The 22,505-nt window shown below is 44.9% G+C and overlaps 1 protein-coding gene across 1 annotated transcript in view; it reads right to left on the bottom strand.

Annotated features, from left to right (window-relative positions):
- Positions 1-22,505, bottom strand: part of LOC140424759 (WD repeat-containing protein 48-like) — a 127,271-nt gene that overhangs the window by 52,593 nt on the left and 52,173 nt on the right. The window contains exons 4-8 of the mRNA XM_072508139.1: positions 20,531-20,613; positions 16,959-17,088; positions 9,361-9,449; positions 8,718-8,819; positions 6,108-6,332 (exon numbers count right to left, since the gene is read on the bottom strand). Coding sequence (XP_072364240.1) covers positions 6,108-6,332; positions 8,718-8,819; positions 9,361-9,449; positions 16,959-17,088; positions 20,531-20,613 — 629 coding nt within the window. The remainder of the gene's footprint in view (positions 1-6,107; positions 6,333-8,717; positions 8,820-9,360; positions 9,450-16,958; positions 17,089-20,530; positions 20,614-22,505) is intronic.

Raw genomic sequence — 22,505 nt, 5'->3', positions numbered from 1 at the left:
ATAGACCGGTGAGCCTCACGTCTGTAGTGGGTAAAGTCTTGGAGGGGATTATAAGGGACAAGATTTATAATCATCTAGATAGGAATGATATGATCAGGGATAGTCAGCATGGCTTTGTGAAGGGTAGGTCATGCCTCACAAACCTTATTGAGTTCTTTGAGAAGGTGACTGAACAAGTAGACGAGGGTAGAGCAGTTGATGTGGTGTATATGGATTTCAGCAAAGCGTTTGATAAGGTTCCCCACGGTAGGCTATTGCAAAAAATACGGAGGCTGGGGATTAAGGGTGATTTAGAGATGTGGATCAGAAATTGGCTAGCTGAAAGAAGACAGAGGGTGGTGGTTGATGGGAAATGTTCAGAATGGAGTACAGTCACAAGTGGAGTACCACAAGGATCTGTTCTGGGGCCGTTGCTGTTTGTCATTTTTATCAATGACCTAGAGGAAGGCACAGAAGGGTGGGTGAGTAAATTTGCAGATGATACTAAAGTCGGTGGTGTTGTCGATAGTGTGGAAGGATGTAGCAGGTTACAGAGGGATATAGATAAGCTGCAGAGCTGGGCTGAGAGGTGGCAAATGGAGTTTAATGTAGAGAAGTGTGAGGTGATTCACTTTGGAAGGAATAACAGGAATGCGGAATATTTGGCTAATGGTAAAGTTCTTGAAAGTGTGGCTGAGCAGAGGGATCTAGGTGTCCATGTACATAGATCCCTGAAAGTTGCCACCCAGGTTGATAGGGTTGTGAAGAAGGCCTATGGAGTGTTGGCCTTTATTGGTAGAGGGATTGAGTTCCGGAGTCGGGAGGTCATGTTGCAGCTGTACAGAACTCTGGTCCGGCCGCATTTGGAGTATTGCGTACAGTTCTGGTCACCGCATTATAGGAAGGACGTGGAGGCTTTGGTGCGGGTGCAGAGGAGATTTACCAGGATGTTGCCTGGTATGGAGGGAAAATCTTATGAGGAAAGGCTGACGGACTTGAGGTTGTTTTCATTGGAGAGAAGAAGGTTAAGAGGAGATTTAATAGAGGCATACAAAATGATCAGGGGGTTGGATAGGGTGGACAGTGAGAGCCTTCTCCCGCGGATGGATATGGCTGGCACGAGGGGACATAACTTTAAACTGAGGGGTAATAGATATAGGACAGAGGTCAGAGGTAGGTTCTTTACGCAAAGAGTAGTGAGGCCGTGGAATGCCCTACCTGCTACAGTAGTGAACTCGCCAACATTGAGGGCATTTAAAAGTTTATTGGATAAACATATGGATGATAATGGCATAGTGTAGGTTAGATGGCTTTTGTTTCGGTGCAACATCGTGGGCCGAAGGGCCTGTACTGCGCTGTATTGTTCTATGTTCTATGAATGAAAGACTCAGTAGATAGTCATGTCCCTCATAATCCAGGATTTGTGTTTCAGGACATCAGATGTTGCACAAAACTAATTTGATGGGCATCTCTTTGAAATTTATTTGGCCCACTTTTATGGAAAGGGATTCAACAAGATTTTAGCCATGATTGCAAGATCACTTAGTGAGAAATCTGAAAGAGATGTTCTCTGACAATGCTCTAACCCCAGTCTACCTCGGAGTGAAGCTGTGTGTGCTAACCTTCTGTGACCTCTTGAAGAAGGTTGCAGACAGGTTGAAGACAGGGCTCAAACTGGTCCAAAGATTCACACGCCCAAGCTGGGGAGAAAGAGCATTAGTGCTTGTGACATCCGCGATGGCCCTTGTCTATTCTGCGCACTGGGTATGGACCCAAAGCAGCTGCGTGACTGTGCTCACCCAGAACAGAGCACAGTTTAACCACCTGAATGCAAGGTTAGAGATATTGCCCTCCATCTATATCTGCCTGGCTGTATGATAGCTACTTCCACACAGAAGCAGGTCTGCACAAAATTAAAAAGGTTTCAGCTTCAGCTTCCATAATGACGGCAATTGCTTTTCCTGAACTCGTATTCCATTCAGAGCGAGGCAAAGATTACAGAGGATCTGACTTAAATATTTTCATATGAAGGACAGGAAGCATGCAAGCACGGATGCATTTGTAATGACGGAGTCAGATCAAACTAGGGTCCACTCTCACAAATTAATCAAGTGGTGGGCGAGTGGCAAGTTTCACTTTTCTTCGATAACAATCTGTCTGTGGAACACGATTCTAAAGGTGGCGAAACCACCAGGATTTCGGAAAAATAAAAAGCGGTTCACAACAGAGGCTAATTGGACAGAAAACAATTTCTAGTTCTAGAGCTTCCTGGGCTTGCCTGATCGCCCACAAGAAGTCTGAGAAGAGCTTTTGTCTTTTCCCTCTCCCAGAAGTTGAGGTCAGAAATATACATGGGAATTAAGTCAGCATACGATGGGAACAAACACCAATTTTTTCATTCTGGATACAGAAACCAAATAAATACACAAGAGGTATGGCCCAGATTCCAGTCCTATAATCATAGAATTTACAGTACAGGAGGAGGCCATTCGGCCCATCGAGTCTGCACCGGCCCTTGGAAAGAGCACCCCACGCCTCCACCCAGTAACCCCGTCACCCCACCTAACCTTTTTAGACACTAAGGGCAATTTATCATGGCCAATCCACTAAACCTGCACATCTTTGGACTGCGGGAGGAAACCGGAGCACCCGGAGGAAACCCACACACACACGGGGAGAACAGGCAGACTTCGCACAGACAGTGGCCCAAGCCGGGAATCGAACCTGGGATCCTGGAGCTGTGAAGCAACTGTGCTAATCACTGTGCTACCGCGCTGCCCTAACTAGTCCCAGCCAGTGTTTATGCTCCATTTGAGCCTCTTCACAGCTCTCATCTAAATCTATTGTCACCCTGTAATCCCTTCTCCCTCAGATGCTTCTCCAGATTCCCCTTAAATGCATAGATACTACTTGTTTCAACCACTTCCTGGAGTAGAGAGTGCCCCACTCTTACCATGCTTTGAATAAGGAAGTATACACTGCAGGCACTCACCAAGGCTCCTTAAGACAGCATTTCCAAACCCATGAGCACTAGAAAGATAAGAGCAACAGACAGATGGGAACCCCACCACCTGGAGGTTCCCTGCCAAACCACACACCATCCTGACTTGGAAATTTATCGCCGTTCCTTCACTGTCGGCAGGTCAAAATCGTGGAACTCCCTAACAGCACAGTGGGTGTACCTACACCACAGGGATTGCAGCGGTTTTAAGAAAGCAGCTCACCACCACCTTTTCAAGGGCTATTCGGGATCGGCTATAAATGCTGGGCGAGCCAGTGAGATCCATACCCCGTGAACGAATAAAGGAAAAACGTTTCTTTCTGAATTCCCTATTGGATTTCTTGCTGACTATCGTATACTGAACGCCTCAAAGTTATGCTCTTCCCCACAAGTTGAGACATTCTCCATGCATCCACCGTCAAATCCGTTCATAATTTCAAGGTCCACAATCAGATCAGCCCTCGGCCTTCCTTTTCCATGAGAAAAGAGACCCTTTTCATAGTGTTCGATACAGGTCTAACATAACTTCCTTACTTTCAATCTTATTCCTCTAGATTCACAAGATCATTAGAACATAAGAAATAAGAGCAGGAGTAGACCATTCTGCCCCTGAGCCAGCTCAGCCATTGAATAAGATTATGGCTGATCTAACTGCGGCATCGACTCCACTTTCCATCATGTCCCCCAATAACCTGACCCCCCTGTTGATCTAATCCAACCTTGAATACATTGAATAATCCAGTCCCCATTGCTCGCTGGGGAAGAGAACCCCAAACACTAACAACCTTCTTGAGAAAAAAAATCATTTTTGTCTTAAATGGGAGACCCCTTGTTTTTAAACTGTGCCCCACTAGTTGTAGATTCATTCACAGGGAGAAATATCCTCTCAACATCCACCCTGTCACACCCCCTCATAATCTTCCAAGTTTCAATAAGACCACTCTCCTCCTTTTTGAAATAAAGCCGAGTGCTTGGCTTGCTTTTTAAAAAATGGGTTTATAACCTGTGGTGCAACTTTTAGCAATTGGTGCATCTGTACTCTCGATCCCTTTGCCCTTCTAGCCCAACGTCCAATAACTGGCCTCCCTAATCTTCCTACCAAAACGTCACATTTATCCAGACTTCGTATGCCAATTATTTGCCCATCCTGTAAATTTATTAATATCTTCCTGTAATTTGTTTCAGTCCTCCTCAGTCTAGATTAAATTAATATTGGACTCCAAGCAGTCAATCAAGTGTTTGCAGACATTTGCGTCATTCTGCGCATCTCTTTTTTTCATTTTAAACCAATAATTATTGAATACAGGAGTTGGGACGTCTCGTTGAAGTTGTACAAGACATTGGTACGGCCACACTTGGAATACTGTGTGCAGTTCTGGTCACCCTATTATAGAAAGGATATTATTAAACTGGAAAGAGTGCAGAAAAGATTTACTAGGATGTTGCCGGGACTTGATGGTTTGAGTTATAAGGAGAGGCTGGATAGACTGGGACTTTTTTCCTTGGAGCGTGGGAGGCTTAGGGGTGATCTTATAGAGGTCTATAAAATAATGAGGGGCATAGATAAGGTAGATAGTCAACATCTTTTCCCAAAGGTAGGGGAGTCTAAAACTAGAGGGCATAGGTTTAAGGTGAGAGGGGAGAGATTCAGAAGGGCCCAGAGGGGCAATTTCTTCACTCAGAGGGTAGTGAGTGTCTGAAATGGGCTGCCAGAGGTAGTAGTAGAGGCGGGTACAATTGTGTCTTTTAAAAAACATTTAGATAGTTACATGGGTAAGATGGGTATAGAGGGTTATGGGCCAAGTGCGGGCAACTGGGACTAGCTTAATGGTAAAGACTGGGCGGCATGGACTGGTTGGGCCGAAGGGCCTGTTTCCATGCTGTAAACTTCTATGATTCTATGATTCTAATTTGAATTAAGTAGCATAAATGCTTTGGTTAGACAGGACAGCGGTTTGTGTGTTGTAAACGCAAGTATTTGGATATACAACCCGACATTGTCTTAGTGGCTTTGTGTCATACTTTGTCACATAATGCTCCTCAAAAGCATTAAGGGTATTATATAATCCATAAGACCATAAAAGCAGAATTAGGCCACTCGGCCCATCGAGTCTGCTCCGCCATTCAATCATGGCTGATATTTTTCTCATCCCCATTCTCCTGCCTTCTCCCCATAACCCCTGATCTCCTTATTAATCAAGAACCTATCTATCTCTGTCTTAAAGACACTCCAGACATTTGGCCTCCACAGCCTTCTGCGGCAAAGAGTTCCACAGATTCACCACCCTCTGGCTGAAGAAATTCCTCTTCCTCTCTGTTTTAAAGGATCATCCCTTTAGTCTGAGATTGTGTCCTCTGCTTCTAGTTTTTCCTACAAGTGGAAACATCCTCGCCACTTCCACTCTATCCAGGCCTCACAGTATCCTGTAAGTTTCAATAAGATCCCCCTCATCCTTCTAAACTCCAACGAGTACAGACCCAGATTCCTCAATCGTTCCTCATACGACAAGCTGTTCATTCCAGAGATCATTCTTGTGAACCTCCTCTGGACCCTTTCCAAGACCAGCACATCCTTCCTTAGATATGGGGCCCAAAACTGCTCACAGTATATCAAATGACCAGAGCCTTATACAGCCTCAGAAGTACATCCCTGGTCTTGCATTCTGGCCCTCTAAACTTAAGTTAGTCTTGTATATTTCAGATTAGTTTCTTCTGAGTAACCATAAACACTGCTTGGGTTGCCTTTCTTAGAAATCAAATTCTTCCCGAATAGGATGCGGAGTTTTCTTTCACCCCTCTTCCTCATTCCGTAATGCTTTGCAAGTGGCATGGGATAAGCTGAAGACAACAAGAGCCTCATGTCACACGTTGTGGCTGCACTGATGCCCATACGGTTTCAGCTTCCTGCCATCTGCTACCTGACAACTTTACTTTACTACCTATTTGTTAGCTCAGAGGGTGGTGGTTTTGTTTAAAAAAACTCAATATTCTGATTGCTATTCTTACTACTTTACCGTTGCCCTGTTTGAATTCTTGTATCTATCTATTTTATGTCTATTATACTGAAATTAAAGTCCTTGAGCGCTGCGGTGTTGCCAAAGGTTGTGCCTAATTTTTCAGACTGTACCTTGAGAACGGGTGCTTTTTCCTCACAAATCAGAACCCGAATGTCTGGATTCCGGAGGTCTGTGCAGTAAATCTTTCGGTCTCGTCCTCCCGAATAGACATGGGTGAACGCTTCGTTGACCTGCAATGCCCAAACTCCTTCATCATGAACCCTATAGGTCGCTATGCACCTCTGTTGTCCCAAGGACCACAGGCGGATGGTTCCATCAGAACTACCAGATAAACACTAAAGGATAAAGATGGGAAGAAAAACTGCTGTTAACTGCACCAACAGAAACATTTAAATCATTTACAGTTAAGAGAAGGACAACATTGCAATCGTTGTGGGTTGATACTGAAAGATTCTCAATGAATACTAAAACATAGAACATAGAGCGCAGAATGAGGCCATTCAGCCCATCAAGTCTGCACCCACCCACTTAAGCCCTCACTTCTGCCCTATCCCCATAACCCAATAACTCCTCTAATCTTTTTTGGTCACTATGGGCAATTTATCATGGCCAATCCACCTAACCTGCACGTCTTTGGCCTGTGGGAGTAAACCGGAGCACCCGGAGGAAACCCACGCAGACACGGGGAGAATGTGCAGACTCCGCACAGACAGTGACCCAGCGGGGAATTGAACCTGGGATCCTGGCGCTGTTAAGCTACAGTGCTAGCCACTTGTGCTACTGTGCTGCCCCGCTGAGTTGATGAGAAGGGGCGTACACCTATTTTCCTTTCTTCCACCCTACTCAAAACTAATGTGCTGTTGAGAAGAAATTTCTAACCTCTTGCATTCTCTGATATCAAGCCAGCTTACAATACGGTTAGTTGAATATGGTTAGTTGCAACCTACTTCATATGCACAGCAAGAGTTTACACCTAATCATAGAACAGAAGCGTTGAATTACTCCAGTGCAGAAGGAGGGCAGCACGGTAGCATAGTCGTTAGCGCAGTTGCTTCACAGCTCCAGGGTCCCAGGTTCGATTCCCGGCTTGGGTCACGGTCTGTGCGGAATGTGCACGTTCTCCAGTGTCTGCGTGGGTTTCCTCCGGGCGCTCCGGTTTCCTCCCTCAGTCCAAAGATGTGCAGGTTATGTGGATCGGCTATGCTAAATTGCCCTTAGTGTCCAAAAAGGTTGGGTGGGGTTACTGGGATTGAGTGATGGTGTGGGCTTGTAAGGATGCTCTTTCCAAGGGCTGTTGCAGACTTGATGGGCCAAATTGCCTCCTTCTGCACTGTAAATAATATGATTCAGCCCATCGAGTCTGCACAGACCCTCCGAAAGCATACCACACCTTGGCACACTCCCCTGCCCTCAAACTCCATAACCCCAACTAACCTACACATCCTTGGATACTAAGGGGTAAGTTAGCACAGCCAATCCACTTAACCTGCACATCTTTGGACAGTGGGGGGAAACCCACGTAGACACAGGGCGAAAGTGCAAACTCCACAGTCACCCAAAGCCGGAATCGAACCCAGGTCCTTGGCATTGTGAGGCAGGAGTGTGAACCACCATGCCACCTCGTTGCCCACTGGAACCATGTATAAACCCTTATGATAAAATTTTACTCTTTAAAAAAGTTAATAAAGACAATTTTGTAGGGGGTTTCTCCAACTCCGAGGCTTGATCAGTGAAACATTAGGCCTTTGCTTGAGATCGTGTCACAACAGAATGGCAAAGATCAGTAGTCAAGTGAAGGAACATTGTTCAGAATTTCCCAATGAGGAGCTGCTCTCAGTTTTGTCATTGAGAAAGTATCCAATTTTCATCATCACTCCTCAAAGTCCGTCCCTTAACTACCAAATGTGTTGTGTTACTGCTTTTGTTCTTTTGTATATTCCGGTACCAGCCTCCTCGAACAGGTGCCGGAATGTGGTGACTAGGGGCTTTTCACAGTAACTTCACCGAAGCTAACTTGTGACAATAAGCAATTATTATTATTCTATTCTTACTTAAATTCAGACGATACTTAAAGCCCAAGCTATTTCTAGTGCCACATTCTTCTGCCACCATCTGAAGACAAAAAGGATCCCATGAAGTTACGGGGCTAACTGGCCAAGGGAAATAATCTGCAACAGGTTAAATGCGTTACCTAGATGAGCTACAAATAATACAAACAAAACCCACTGTGATAGAGGGAACTGGGTTCAGACAGAAGGGAAGCTGAAAAGCACAATTCTAGAGTAAAATAGATTCTAAAAAATGAAACCAGCACAAGTTGCAAACTATATAACAAAAATGTTTACTGGGCAGAGGTAGCTGTATCCCATCATCACCAATTAAACAGATGCAATGGTGGAAGACAACATCCATTACCCCCAAAGCCCTGATTAATCACACTAATTAAATATTATACTGACAATTCAAAAATGACGACACCATTATAACTTGATATTAGAGAAACAGAGAAGCAAGAATGAGCGAGGGAAGCGCATGCGAGTGAGGCCAAAGAGAACGAGAGAGATAGAGAGAGAGAATTAAAGGGGGCCAAGAGATGGTGGCAAAAGCAATTGGGAGAAGATGGAAGAATTTGAATTTATATAAAACCGTCTACCAAGACTGCTGCATAGAACAACACAAAATGACTTTAACTTGGAACAGTAGCAAGAAATGTGAAATACCTGTGTGCCATCTCGGTTCAACAATAGAGCTTTTACATTATCCGTGTGACCTTTAAGTTTCATCAGCTTTGCACATGTCCTGGGATCCCACACTCTCAGAACCTGTTAATTGCAACCAACACCGCATACTACTTTAGGCAGCCTGAGACTAATGGCAAACATTTAACTCACTTCCAACACCTTTTGTTAATTCCTGTTTAATGTCATAAATTCAATCAGCAATTTTAAACAAATCAAACAGAAATTACCCCTCCACTGAAATAGAAAAAGAATGCACCATGAAAGTTCTTAGAAGTTATACAATAGGTCAAGCAAATTTAAAAGAAACTGATCTTGGTCACACTTAGCATTCGACAAAAAAAAAAATGCAACTGCAAAATATAATTTCCCCTTTCAGAACACTTACACAACTTATTAAAAAGTGTGAAATTTAATACCCACATTGCTGTTCTAAGCTTTAATTACTACGAAACATGAAAAGAAAAATATAGTTAGTCATAAGACACAACATGAGGTCCAAGTGCTGTTTGACAACTAAGGCAAGTCATCAAACACATTTGGAAAATAGGTCACCAAATCTGAAAAGTTGGCTTCTCAATTACATGAAACAGTCAAGCATGACTGGCATCATAATTCAACTTACCTTTTCAGTGGACCCAGACACAATGACTGTTCCCATCTGGTTCATTGCAAGGCTATAAATGGAATCTTTATTTCCACTCAACGATGATGCTGTTGTCACAAAAAAATGTATTTAGGTCCAAAGTAATTTGTTTCTGTGCAAAGTCTCCACAGCATTGCCAATACATTGGCAGATGGACAGGTAGGTGGAGGGCGATAGAGAGAAAGCATGGCAGCTATCTTCTTCTGCTAATTGTCCACACCAAAATTATACTTGTATCCAATGTTATAGATATAAACTCAAATCTAATTTCGGGGGCTAAGATCTTGCACTCTGAAAAACTGATAAATACTTTTTCAAATTGCTGAAGTGACGTCTGTTTGTGACCCTCAAATAATAAGTCAATATGGAAGTCATAACACCTCGTTATCTTTGAAGAGACACCATTGACCCGGTGGGCTACAGAGACCAAATTCAGTGGGAACTACACAAAGGCCATTGACATTTCGTAAACCCGGTCTGCCTAATTGGAGCCAATTCATTTGCTCATACAGTTATAGAGATCTGCAACACAAAAAAGACCCTTTGGCCCATTGCATCTTCACTGGTTAACAACAACCACCTAACCAATCTAATCCCATTTTCCAGCACTTGGCCTTGTATGCTTGACATCGCAAGTGCACATCTAAATACTCTTTAAATTTTATGAGGGTCTCTGCCTCCACCATCCCCTGGGTGAAAAGCCTCCCTTTTTCTCTGTACCCAATGCTGTATATTCCTCGATATCCAGGGTATACTGAATTTGTTGGTTCCACTCTTATGTACTCTCCCTTTTTCCTTCTTGAATGCATCCCACTAGGGCAGCATAGTGGTTAGCACGGTTGCCTCACAGCACCAAGGACCCAGGTTTGATCCGGGCCCTGGGTCACTGTCCATGTGGAGTTTGCACATTCTCCCCGTGTCTGCGTGGGTCTTACCCCCACAAACCAAAGATGTGCAGGGTTGGTGGATTGGCCATGCTAAATTGCCTCTTAATTGGAAAAAACTAATTGGGCACTTTAAATTTATTTTTAAACATGAGTGTCCCACTGTTGTGTCAAAGATTTACCTAAAGAGTTTACTCCCAGTGCACTCTGGCCAAATCATATCTGATCTTATTAAAATCGGCCTTTCCCCCGTTTAGAACTTTGATTTCAGGCCCATCCTTGCCCTTTTCCATAACAGTAAGAAGTCTTACAACGCCAGGTTAAAGTCCAACAGGTTTGCTTCGAATCACTAGCTTTCAGAGCACTCCTCCTTCCTCAGGTGAAGGAGCAGTGCTCCTAAAGTTAGTGTTTGAAACAAACCTGTTGGACTTTAACCTGGTGTTGTAAGGCTTCTTGCTGTGCTCACCCCAGTCCAACGGCGGCATCTCCACATCATGGCTACCTTTTCCATAACAATCTTGAATCTTGAATCTAACGGAATTCTGATCACTGTCTGCAAAATTCTCTCCCACAGATACTTCAATCACTTGCCTGGCTTTGTTACCTACAATTAAGTCCAGGCCCACCCTCTCTCTCTTGTAGGTCATTCTTTTTTTTAAATAAATAATCTTTATTGTCACAAGTAAGCTTACATCAACAGTGCAATGAAGTTGCTGTGAAAAGGCCCTAGTCGCCATATTCCAGCACCTGTTCGGGTACACAGAGGAAGAATTCAGAATGTCAAATTACATAACAAGCACATCTTTTAGGACTTGTGGGAGGAGACTGGAGCACCCGGAGGAAACCCATGCAGACACGGGGAGAACGTGTGGACTCCACACAGATAGTGACCCAAACCGGGAATCGAACCTGGAACCCTGGTGCTGTGAAGCCATAGTGTTAACCACTGTGCTTCCCAATACATATTGGCTTAAAAGGTTCTCCTGAACGCATTTAAAGAATTCCGTTGTCTCTAAACCTTTCACACTACGACTGCCCCAGTTAATGTTAGGGAAGTTGAAATTCCTCACTATCACTACCCCTATTACTTTTAACTTCTCTGAAATGTGCCAAAATATCTACTCTTCTATTTTTCTCAGACTGTTAGAGGGTCTATTAAAGTTGTACCCACGTGGTTTCACTTGATGAGCCTTCTGAGATACCCCGCCCCTCCTTACTGCTGCAACTGATTACCTCATCTGAATTGCAACACCCTCTCCTCTATTACCTCCTTCCCAGTCGCCTATGAAGATCCCCTATCCTGGAATATTGAGCTGCCAATCCTGCCCCCCTCTCAACCATGTCTCAGTGATAGCCATACCCCCATATTTTAATTTGTGCCCTCAACTCATCTGCCTGGTTTGTCAGACTCCTTGCATTCAATCTTGCCAAACATCCTCGTGACTTACTGGCCTATAACGTATATGCCTTCAAAGAACAAGAACAAAGAAATGTACAGCACAGGAACAGGCCCTTCGGCCCTCCAAGCCCGTGCCGACAATGCTGCCCGACTAAACTACAATCTTCTACACTTCCTGGGTCCGTATCCGTCTATTCCCATCCTATTCATGGATTTGTCAAGATGCCCCTTAAATGTCACTAGCGTCCCTGTTTCCACCACCTCCTCCGGTAGCGGGTTCCAGGCACTCACTACCCTCTGCGTAAAAAACTTGCCTCGTACATCTACTCTAAACCTTGCCCCTCTCACCTTAAACCTATGCCCCCTAGTAATTGACCCCTCTACCCTGGGCACTCTGTCTATGCCCCTCATAATTTTGTAGACCTCTATCAGGTCGCCCCTCAACCTCCTTCGTTCCAGTGAGAACAAACCGAGTTTATTCAACCGCTCCTCATAGCTAATGCCCTCCATACCAGGCAACATTCTGGTAAATCTCTTCTGCACCCTCTCTAAAGTCTCCACATCCTTCTGGTAGTGTGGCGACCAGAATTGAACACTATACTCCAAGTGTGGCCTAACTAAGGTTCTATACAGCTGCAACATGACTTGCCAATTCTTATACTCAATGCCCCGGCCAATGAAGGCAAGCATGCCGTATGCCTTCTTGACTACCTTCTCCACCTGTGTTGCCCCTTTCAATGACCTGTGGTCCTGTACTCCTAGATCTCTTTGACTTTCAATACTCTTGAGGGTTCTACCATTCACTGTATATTCCCTACCTGCATTAGACGTTCCAAAATGCATTACCTCACATTTGTCCGGATTAAACTCCATCTGCCATCTCTCCGCCCAAGTCTCCAAACAATCCAAATCCTGCTGTATCCTCTGACAGTCCTCATCGCTATCCGCAATTCCACCAACCTTTGTGTCGTCTGCAAACTTACTAATCAGACCAGTTACATTTTCCTCCAAATCATTTATATATACTACAAAGAGCAAAGGTCCCAGCACTGATCCCTGTGGAACACCACTGGTCACAGCCCTCCAATTAGAAAAGCATCCTTTTCTAATTGGAGGGCTGTGACCAGTGGTGTTCCACAGGGATCAGTGCTGGGACCTTTGCTCTTTGTAGTAAATATATATATATATAAATGATTTGGAGGAAAATGTTTTCCTGACTCCCTTGCTGTCTCTTCTAATTTTGGCTGTGCACCTCCCCTGGATAAACCTTCTCTTGGTCCCACCCCACTACCAGCCAAGTTAAACCCTCCCCGACAGCACTAGTAAACCTGTCTGCAAGGGCTCTGGTCCTATTTTGGTTCGGGTGCAACTCGTCTGCCTTGTACAGATCTCACTGTCTCCAAAAAGGGTCCCAACGTCCCATAAATCTAAAGCCCTCCCTCCTGCACCATCCCTCTAGCCACACATTCACCTGGACTAACCTCCTATTTCTGTACTCACTAGAATATGGCAACAGAAGTAATCCAGAGATTACTATCTTCTGGGTCCTGTTCTTTAATCTACTTCCTAGCTCCTTAAATTCTGCTTGCAGGATCACATCCCTTCTACCTATATCGTTGGTATCAATACGTAACACTATTTGCACCCCCCTCCCACCTTTATGCCCTGCAGTCTTTCGATCACATCCCCGGCCCTGGCACCAGGGAGGCAACATACGATCCTAGATTCTCTTTTGCGGCTGCAGGAATGCCCGTCTGTTATCCTTGCAATTGAATCCCCTACCACTATAGCCCTGATGTTCTTCCCCCTCCCCTTTTGTGCATCAGACCACCCATGGTGCCAGGAAGTTGGCTGCCACTACTTTAACCTACAGTGTCCGCCCCCCCACCCCCCCCCCAAACAATATCCAAAACAACGATAAAAGGCTGGGAACAGACGAAGCCTGTGTGGAATATAAGGAAAGTAGGAAGGAACTTAAGCAAGGAGTCAGGAGGGCTAGAAGGGGTCACGAAAAGTCATTGGCAAATAGGGTTAAGGAAAATCCCAAGGCTTTTTACACGTACATAAAAAGCAAGAGGGTAGCCAGGGAAAGGATTGGCCCACTGAAGGATAGGCAAGGGAATCTATGTGTGGAGCCAGAGGAAATGGGCGAGGTACTAAATGAATACTTTGCATCGGTATTCACCAAAGAGAAGGAATTGGTGGATGTTGAGTCTGGAGAAGGGTGTGTAGATAGCCTGGGTCACACTGAGATCCAAAAAGACGAGGTGTTGGGCGTCTTGAAAAATAATTAGGTAGATAAGTCCCCAGGGCCTGATGGGATCTACCCCAGAATACTGAAGGAAGCTAGAGAGGAAATTGCTGAGGCCTTGACAGAAATCTTTGGATCCTCACTGTCTTCAGGTGATGTCCCGGAGGACTGGAGAATAGTCAATGTTGTTCCTCTGTTTAAGAGGGGTAGCAAGGATAATCCAGGGAACTACAGGCCTTATGTCAGTGGGAGGGAAATTACTGGAGAGAATTCTTCGAGACAGGATCTACTCCCATTTGAAAGCAAATGGACGGATTAGTGAGAGGCAGCATGGTTTTGTGAAGGAGAGGTCGTGTCTCACTAACTTGATAGAGTTTTTCGAAGAGGTCACAAAGATGATTGATGCAGGTAGGGCAGTGGGTGTTGTCTATATGGACTTCAGTAAGGCCTTTGACAAGGTCCTTCATGGTAGACTAGTACAACAGTAGGGCAGCACGGTAGCACAAGTGATTAGCACTGTGGCTTCACAGCGCCAGGGTCCCAGGTTCGATTCCCCGCTGGGTCACTGTCTGTGCGGAGTTTGCACGTTCTCCCCGTGTGTGCGTGGGTTTCCTCTGGGTGCTCCGGTTTCCTCCCACAGTCCAAAAGACGTGCAGGTTAGGTGGATTGGCCATGCTAAATTACCCGTAGTGTCCATAAGGGTTGGGAGGGGTTATTGGGTTGCGGGGATAAGGTGGAAGTGAGGGATTAATGTGGGTCGGTGCAGACTCGATGGGCCGAATGGCCTCCTTCTGCACTGTATGTTCTATGTAATCTATGTAAAAGGTGAAGTCACACGGGATCAGGGGTGAGCTGGCAAGGTGGATACAGAACTGGCTAGGTCATAGAAGGCAGAGAGTAGGTATGGAAGGATGCTTTTCTAATTGGAGGGCTGTGACTAGTGGCGTTCCGCAGGGATCAGTGCTGGGACCTTTGCTGTTTGTAGTATATATAAATGATTTGGAGGAAAATGTAACTGGTCTGATTAGTAAGTTTGCAGACGACACAAAGGTTGGTGGAATTGCGGATAGCGATGAGGACTGTCAGAGGATACAGCAGGATTTAGATTTTTTGGAGACTTGGGCGGAGAGATGGCAGATGGAGTTTAATCCGGACAAATGTGAGATAATGCATTTTGGAAGGTCTAATGCAGGTAGGGAATATACAGTGAATGGTAGAACCCTCAAGAGTATTGGAAGTCAGAGAGATCTAAGAGTACAGGTCCACAGGTCACTGAAAGGGGCAACACAGGTGGAGAAGGTAGTCAAGAAGGCATACGGCATGCTTGCCTTCATTGGCCGGGGCATTGAGTATAAGAATTGGCAAGTCATGTTGCAGCTGTATAGAACCTTAGTTAGGCCACACTTGGAGTACAGTGTTCAATTCTGGTCGCCACACTACCAGAAGGATGTGGAGGCTTTAGAGAGGGTGCAGAAGAGATTTACCAGAATGTTGCCTGGTATGGAGGGCATTAGCTATGAGGAGCGGTTGAATAAACTCGGTTTGTTCTCACTGGAACGAAGGAGGTTGAGGGGCGACCTGATAGAGGTCTACAAAATTATGAGGGGCATAGACAGAGTGGATAGTCAGAGGCTTTTCCCCAGGGTAGAGGGGTCAATTACTAGGGGGCATAGGTTTAAGGTGCGAGGGGCAAGGTTTAGAGTAGATGTACGAGGCAAGTTTTTTTTACACAGAGGGTAGTGGGTGCCTGGAACTCGCTGCCGGAGGTGGTGGTGGAAGCAGGGACGATGGTGACATTTAAGGGGCATCTTGACAAATACATGAATAGGATGGAAATAGAGGGATACGGACCCAGGAAGTGTAGAAGATTGTAGTTTAGTCAGGCAGCATGGTCGGCATGGGCTTGGAGGGCCGAAGGGCCTGTTCCTGTGCTGTACTTTTCTTTGTTCTTTGTTCTTTGTTGTTTTGTTATCTGTTAGAAAGGGAGATGGGCACCGGGGACTCTATCTCCACTTGGAGAGGCAAGCTTTGATCAGGAATAGACAGCATGGCTTTGTCAGAGGGAGATCATGCCTCACAAATTGTTTGAATTTTTCGAACATGTGACGAAGTTTGTAGATGAGGGTAGTTTACATGATTTCAGCAAAGCATCTGACAAGGTCCCACATGGGAGACTTATAAAGAAGGCAAATGCACATGGGAGACATGGGAACTTGATAAGGTGGATTCAAAGCTGGCTGAGCTGTAGGAAACAGGGGGTGATGAGGGCAGCACGGTAGCAGAGTGGTTAGCACCGTTGGCTTAACAACTCCAGGGTCCCAGGTTCGATTCCTGTCCTGGGTCACTGTCTGTGTGGAGTCTGCACGTTCTCCCTGTGACTGTGTGGGTTTCTTCCGGGTGCTCCGGTTTCCTCCCACAAGTCCTGAAAGACATGGGGCGTCATTCTCCGCCGGCGGGAGTCTCCGTTTTGCCGGCGCCCGGGGGTTTCCCGATGGCGTGGGGCTGCCCCACAATGGGAAACCCCATTGACCGGCCGGCGTTACGGAGACTCCAGCCGGCCGGTCAGCACAGAAATGTGGCGGGGCGGGTAGGAGAATTTCGCCCATGCTGTTAGGTAATTTGGACATTCTGAATTCTCCCTCTGTGTACCCGAACAGGCGGTGGAATGTGGCGACTAGGAGCTTTTTACAGTAACTTCATTGCAGTGTTAATGTAAGCCTACTTGTGACAATAAAGATTATTATTATTATTAATAAGGAAGGTTACCTAGCCAGTTCTATACATTTAGTCAGCCCATATGCAATCTGGTGTACATGCGACTCTATACTATGCGCCTTCCGAAGTGATCTTGTAAGCCTTAGTCCTATTATTTTTTTTCAGCGCAATTAGACAGTCACCAAATGCAGCTTTGCTAGCTAGCACTGTCAAGCTATCAACAAATTAAAACAAAACAACCTTTATAAATCTCCCAAGCATTTACTTCTATTGTATATAGCCTCCATATGTATTTCCCCTACCATTCCATTCACAATTAGGAACTTACTTGTGACAGTATTGTTTGAGGCAGTCAGGGCTGTAAGGGTATTGACATCCCAGAGGAAAATCTGTCTGTCCAGCCCCGCTGAAGCCACTAACTCTTTATCCTTTGCATAAGCCAATGCCTTAACATAATCCTAGACAGAGAAAGAAAGATCGTTAGCTTTCACCCAATTTTCTCCCTCCTCTCTAAAGCCACCAACTTACATTGCAGTATTATTTCATTTCCATATGTGTAATTAGACTGTGAGCTTGTGTGATTCACCTGAGGAAGGAGCAGCGCTCCGAAAGCTAGTGACATCGAAACAAACCTGTTGGACTTTAACCTGGTGTTGTAAGACTTCGTACTGTGCTCACCCCAGTCCAACGCCGGCATCTCCACCTCATTAAACAAGTGCAATTTCTTGCAATAATTAGGAAATTGGGAGTTGGAACGAAGAAGCTTTTTCTCCTCCTTGGTTTGCACAGCTCCACTCCACAACATGCTGTAAAAGGAAGTTTACTACTTCTAACTTCAATCTGCCCAGGACACATTTGTTGCATAAATCTTAAATGACTAAAACCAATTCCAGTAGGATACTTTCGAAACACTCCTGGGGTACAAGTATTTAGATTCAATTCCATGAGGAAATTCCACAAGGTGCACCTGAGCCATTAGAACTAACAGACAGGAAATTGGGTTTGATACCTCATCCAAACATTTGTTAACAATGCAGTACTCCCTCAGTACTGCAATACTCCCTCAGTACTGCACTGTGTCAGTCTAGATCACACGCACTGTTTGTACGCACAAGCCTTTGGCTCACGAGACAAAATTACTGTCAACTGAGCCAACTCAATGTTTTTATAGCTAAAAATATTTCCTGTGATCTATCCCCTCAAGTATCTCAAATAACCCCAAAGGTGATTAGTTACTTCAGTGGATTAAGCTCTAATTTACTAAAAGCAAGGGATTTAAATTTTCATTCTTCAAATAAACTGGATATAAAATGGATAATTCCAGACAAGATACACCAGAACATATGCATAATATGGAGCACGCGGGAGAGACCTTCATTAGTCACAGTGCCCAAAAGGTCACCTTCACATCAAGACTAATTCTGAACCATGCTCACCATTATAGGAGAAAAGAGGGACTTCCTGTGACGGTTATGAGGTGAGCGGTTGCATACAAGCTGGCTCCCGCTTGGAGTCTTGGTTTTTGGCCCTTTTTGCCTGGTGAACAGGTGCAGTTTTGGGAAGAAAGGTGGAGTAATTGATATTCATTGGTTTCTCTTCTGGTGTGGGATATCTACAGAATACTACACAAGACAGAAGTTGAATAAAGGCCCCTCATCAGACTCAGAAGGCCCTCGTGATGGAGTGGAAGAGAAAATGGCGGAGCCCTCCATGTTGTCGATGTCCAATAACTCCTTAACCTAAACTTCACATCCCTGGAAACTTGGGGGCAATTTACATAGGAACATAGGAATTAGGAGCAGAAGTAGGCAATTTTACTTCGAGTCTGCTCCGCCATTCAATCAGATCATGTTTGATCTCTTCCTGGTCTCAAATCCACCTCCTCACCTGTTGCTCATTTCCCTTTAACCTGTTTTTTAAAAAACCCAGAAATACATCTATCTCCTTCTTGAAACCATTTAATGACTTAGATTCCACCACACTATGGGGCAGCGAGTTCCACAAATTCATCACCCTCTGCGAGAAGTAGTTCCTCCTCATCTCAGTTCTAAATCTACCGCCTCTCATCCATCCAAACTCCAGTCAGTATAAGCCCAAACTATTTAATCACTCCTCATACATCAACCCTTTCATCCCCGGAATCAGTCTGGTGCACTACCTCTGCCTCCACCTCCCTTAAAATCCTAGGGCGCAGGCCATCAGGACCTGAAGACTTATCTACCTTTAATCGCATCAGTTTATTCAATACTGTCTCCCTAGTGATGGTTATTGCAAAAGTTCCTCTGCATTAACTGTAGAATTAAGGAAATGTTTATTATCTTCTTTGGGGAGGTAGAATCCAAATCATAGAATTTATAGAAGGAGGCCATTCGGTCCATCGAGTCTGCACCGGCCCTTGGAAAGAGCACGCTACTTAAGCCCACGCTGCCACCCTATCCCCATTAGCCATTAACCCCACTTAATCTTTTGGACACTGAAGGGCAATTTAGGATGGCCAATTCGCGTAACCTGCACATTGTTGGAATGTGGGAGGAAACCGGAGCACCCGGAGGAAACCCATGCAGACATGGGGAGAAAGTGCAAACTCCACACGGACAGTTACCCGAGAACGGATATGAACCTGGTCCGTGGAGCTGTGAGGCAGCAGTGCCGAAGGGCATTGGTCACTGCCTCACTTCTGTTCTCTTCGGTCTGGTTCTCTACAAGCCCGGTTGTAGAGCATCTGGAACTAATTTAGGCAGCATATTAAATTGGGGGCAATTTCATTGCCGTCACCAATTTGTGAGAAGCATAAGTTTGTGCCGTCTGGGATGATTGCAATGTATAAGATTTGGAAGAGGGAGGGGATCGAGAGGTTCAGAGATTTGTTTGTGGCGGTTAGGTTTGCAGCACTGGAGGGGATAGTGGAAAAAATTAAACTTCTGAGGGGGAGATCGTTTAGGTATATGCAGGTGCCAAACTTTGTTTGTAAGGAGCTGTCCCTCAGCTACCGCGATCGACACTTATGGACAGGTTGCTATCTAGAGATGAACAAAGGGAAAGGACGATAATGGACATATATGGGTGGTTGTTGAAGACAGGGAAAGCACAGTTAGAGGAAGTAAAGGGGAAGCAGGAGGAGGAACTGGGCCTGGGGCTGGAGAGAGAGGTGTGGAGTGAGATTTTGTACAGGGTGAATTCCACCTCTTCTTGCGACAGGTTTAGCTTGATACTGTTTAAAGTGGTTAATAGTGCACACTTGACTAGAGTGCGCACGAGTGGGTTCTCCCCGGAATAGAAGACAGGTGTGTGTTGATTGAGGGAGCCGGTGTGCCATTCACACATGTCCTGGTCCTGCCCCAAGTTGTTTGAGTTCTGGGTCTCCGTTATTGAGACTACGTTGGAGTTAGGCTCGAGTCCTGTCCATTGGTGATGATCTTTGGGGTGTCAGACTCGCCGGCATTCCTAGAGGGGAGGAAGGCTGGTGGCCTTGGCCTCTCTAATAGCCCGGAGACGAGTCCTACTTGGGTGGAGGCCATCAGCGCCATCCAAGGCCTCAGCATGGTTGGAGGACTTGGTAGTGTTTCTGAGATTAGAAAAGATTAAGTATGTCATTAGAGGGTTGGAGAAAGGGTTCTGTTCCAGGTGAAAGATCACCTTCTTTAAAGGCTTGTTTGCAGCCAGCAGTGGGGCGGGGGATTGTTAAGGTTATCATTAGTTTGTTTAAAAATAACAAATTGTTTGCACTATATTGCAATGTTTTGGATGTAATAACGGTGAAAAATTTTTAAACTAAAAAATATTTATAAAGAAAAATATTTTGTTTGTGCATTTCTTGGGGACCAAACCAACACTTTTAGACAAACAAAATATTTTCTCTCCCCGATAATGTACAGTCTTCACCCATCACAAAACAAATACCTTGTGAGTTCGTAGCGTAGACATGCAAAATCCTTTATGGGCATTCCACACTTTCACTGTTGTGTCCGATGAAGCCGATATTACTAGAAAAATAAGCAATATTAAATGATGAGGTCTGAAAGTAACTTTGGTTTAGAATCATCTCTTAAATAAGCGCACTATATGATATTGTTAGCACCATCAGGTTATTAGACATCTTCTAGGATCAGAGACCAAACGTATTCCACATGAATAAGGGCTTCATACTAATTAAGGAAGGGTGGGTGGATTCAGGAAACTAAATTTCCAAAGTAATAAAATAGTGAATATTTAAGGATTGTCAATCAAACCAGTTGCTTTGCCCTGAATGGCGTCAACCTTCTTCAGTAAGATATGACCAAACTGAAAGAGGCTTAACAGGGCAGAAAATGTTTGCCTGGCTGGGGAATCTAAGAGGTTACAGTCTCACAACAAGGCGACAAACATTTAGGACTGAGACTAAGAGAAATGTCTTGACGCAAACACTAACAATTGTCTAGCCCAGCGGGCTGCGATGCTCTGCTTGTTCAATAACTAAGGGATATAGTGATACAATAGCAAGATGGGGATGAGGTAGATTAGGCATGATCTTGTTGAATAGCAGAGCAAGCCCCAAGGGTCAAATAGCCCAATCTAGCTCTCTGATCCCATGAAGTCAGGAAAAAAAAAAAGAGATAAATCCGAATTATGGCAACTGACAGTAACCCTGAACGTTATTAAAAGTAACCAAAAAGTTCCATGTCTGCATACAGCAAGGTATGCACACAGGCTTGGGCTGTAAATGGCAAGTAACATTCTTAGCACTCAAGTGCCAGGCAACGACTATCTCCAACAAGAGGGACATTAACTTCCTCCCCATGTCATCCAACAGCATTATAATCATTGAAATCCCCATCATCAACACGCTGAAGTTGCCACTGAACAGCAACTGAACTGGACAAGCTACATGGCTATGTGAGAAGGTCACAGGATTGGTATTTTGCAAGTGATTCATTTCCTGACTCTTTAAGGTCTCCACCAGCAGAGAATCAGGAGACCATTCGGCCCATTGAGTCTATGCTGGTCCTCTGTAGAGCAATCCAGTCAGTTCCATTTCCCCACTCTATTCCTGTAGCCCTTCAAGTTTATTTCCCTCAAAGCGTCTATTCAATTTCCTTCTGAAATCATTAGTTACCTCCTCAGGCAGTGATTTCCAAGTCGTTATCATTTCCGTAAAAAGACATCAGTAAAATACAATTCTGGATCACGGAGGTGGGAAAGGAAAACTTCTGGAGCCCACAAAACAATAGGAGTTCGAGGAGAGCCAGGTGGCACGGGTGGCACAGTGGTTAGCACTGCTGCCTCACTGCGCCAAGGACCCTGGTTCGATCCTGGCCCCGGGTCACGGTCCGTGTGGAGTTTGCACATTCTCCTCGTGTCTGCGTGGGTCTCATACCCACAAGCCAAAGATGTGCAGGATAGGAAATATCTTAATTGGAAAACAATAATTGGGAATGGGGAGAATATGCAGACTCCGCACAGACAGCGACCCAAACCGGGAATCGGGAATCGAACCCGGGACTCTGGTGTGGTGAAGCAACAGACCACTGTGCTACCGTGCTGCACTTAATAACCCAGACTGCGGTGCTCAGGGCATGATTTTAACATTTGCAGATGATACAAAGATTAGAAACATTGTCAACTGTGATTGTCTTGAACTTCAAAAGGACAGAGACCTGAATATTGGTAGATTGGGTAGACAAACGGCTGATGATGGTCAATGCAGAGAAGTATGAGATAATTCATTTTGGCAGGAAGAATATGGAGAGACAGTACACAGTAAAGGGAGAAACTCTAAAGGAGGTGGCAGGAACAGAAGACCCTTAGTATATATGTACATAAGTCACTGAAGATGGCCGGGCAAGTTGAAAGAGCCACTAATAAAGCATTTAGTATCTTAGGTGTTATTCATAGGGAC

Source organism: Scyliorhinus torazame, chromosome 6, assembly GCF_047496885.1.
Source record: "Scyliorhinus torazame isolate Kashiwa2021f chromosome 6, sScyTor2.1, whole genome shotgun sequence".
Lineage (NCBI taxonomy): Eukaryota > Metazoa > Chordata > Chondrichthyes > Carcharhiniformes > Scyliorhinidae > Scyliorhinus > Scyliorhinus torazame.
The sequence above is the reverse complement of the archived record's forward strand: the minus strand, read 5'-3'. Positions and strand labels throughout refer to the sequence as shown.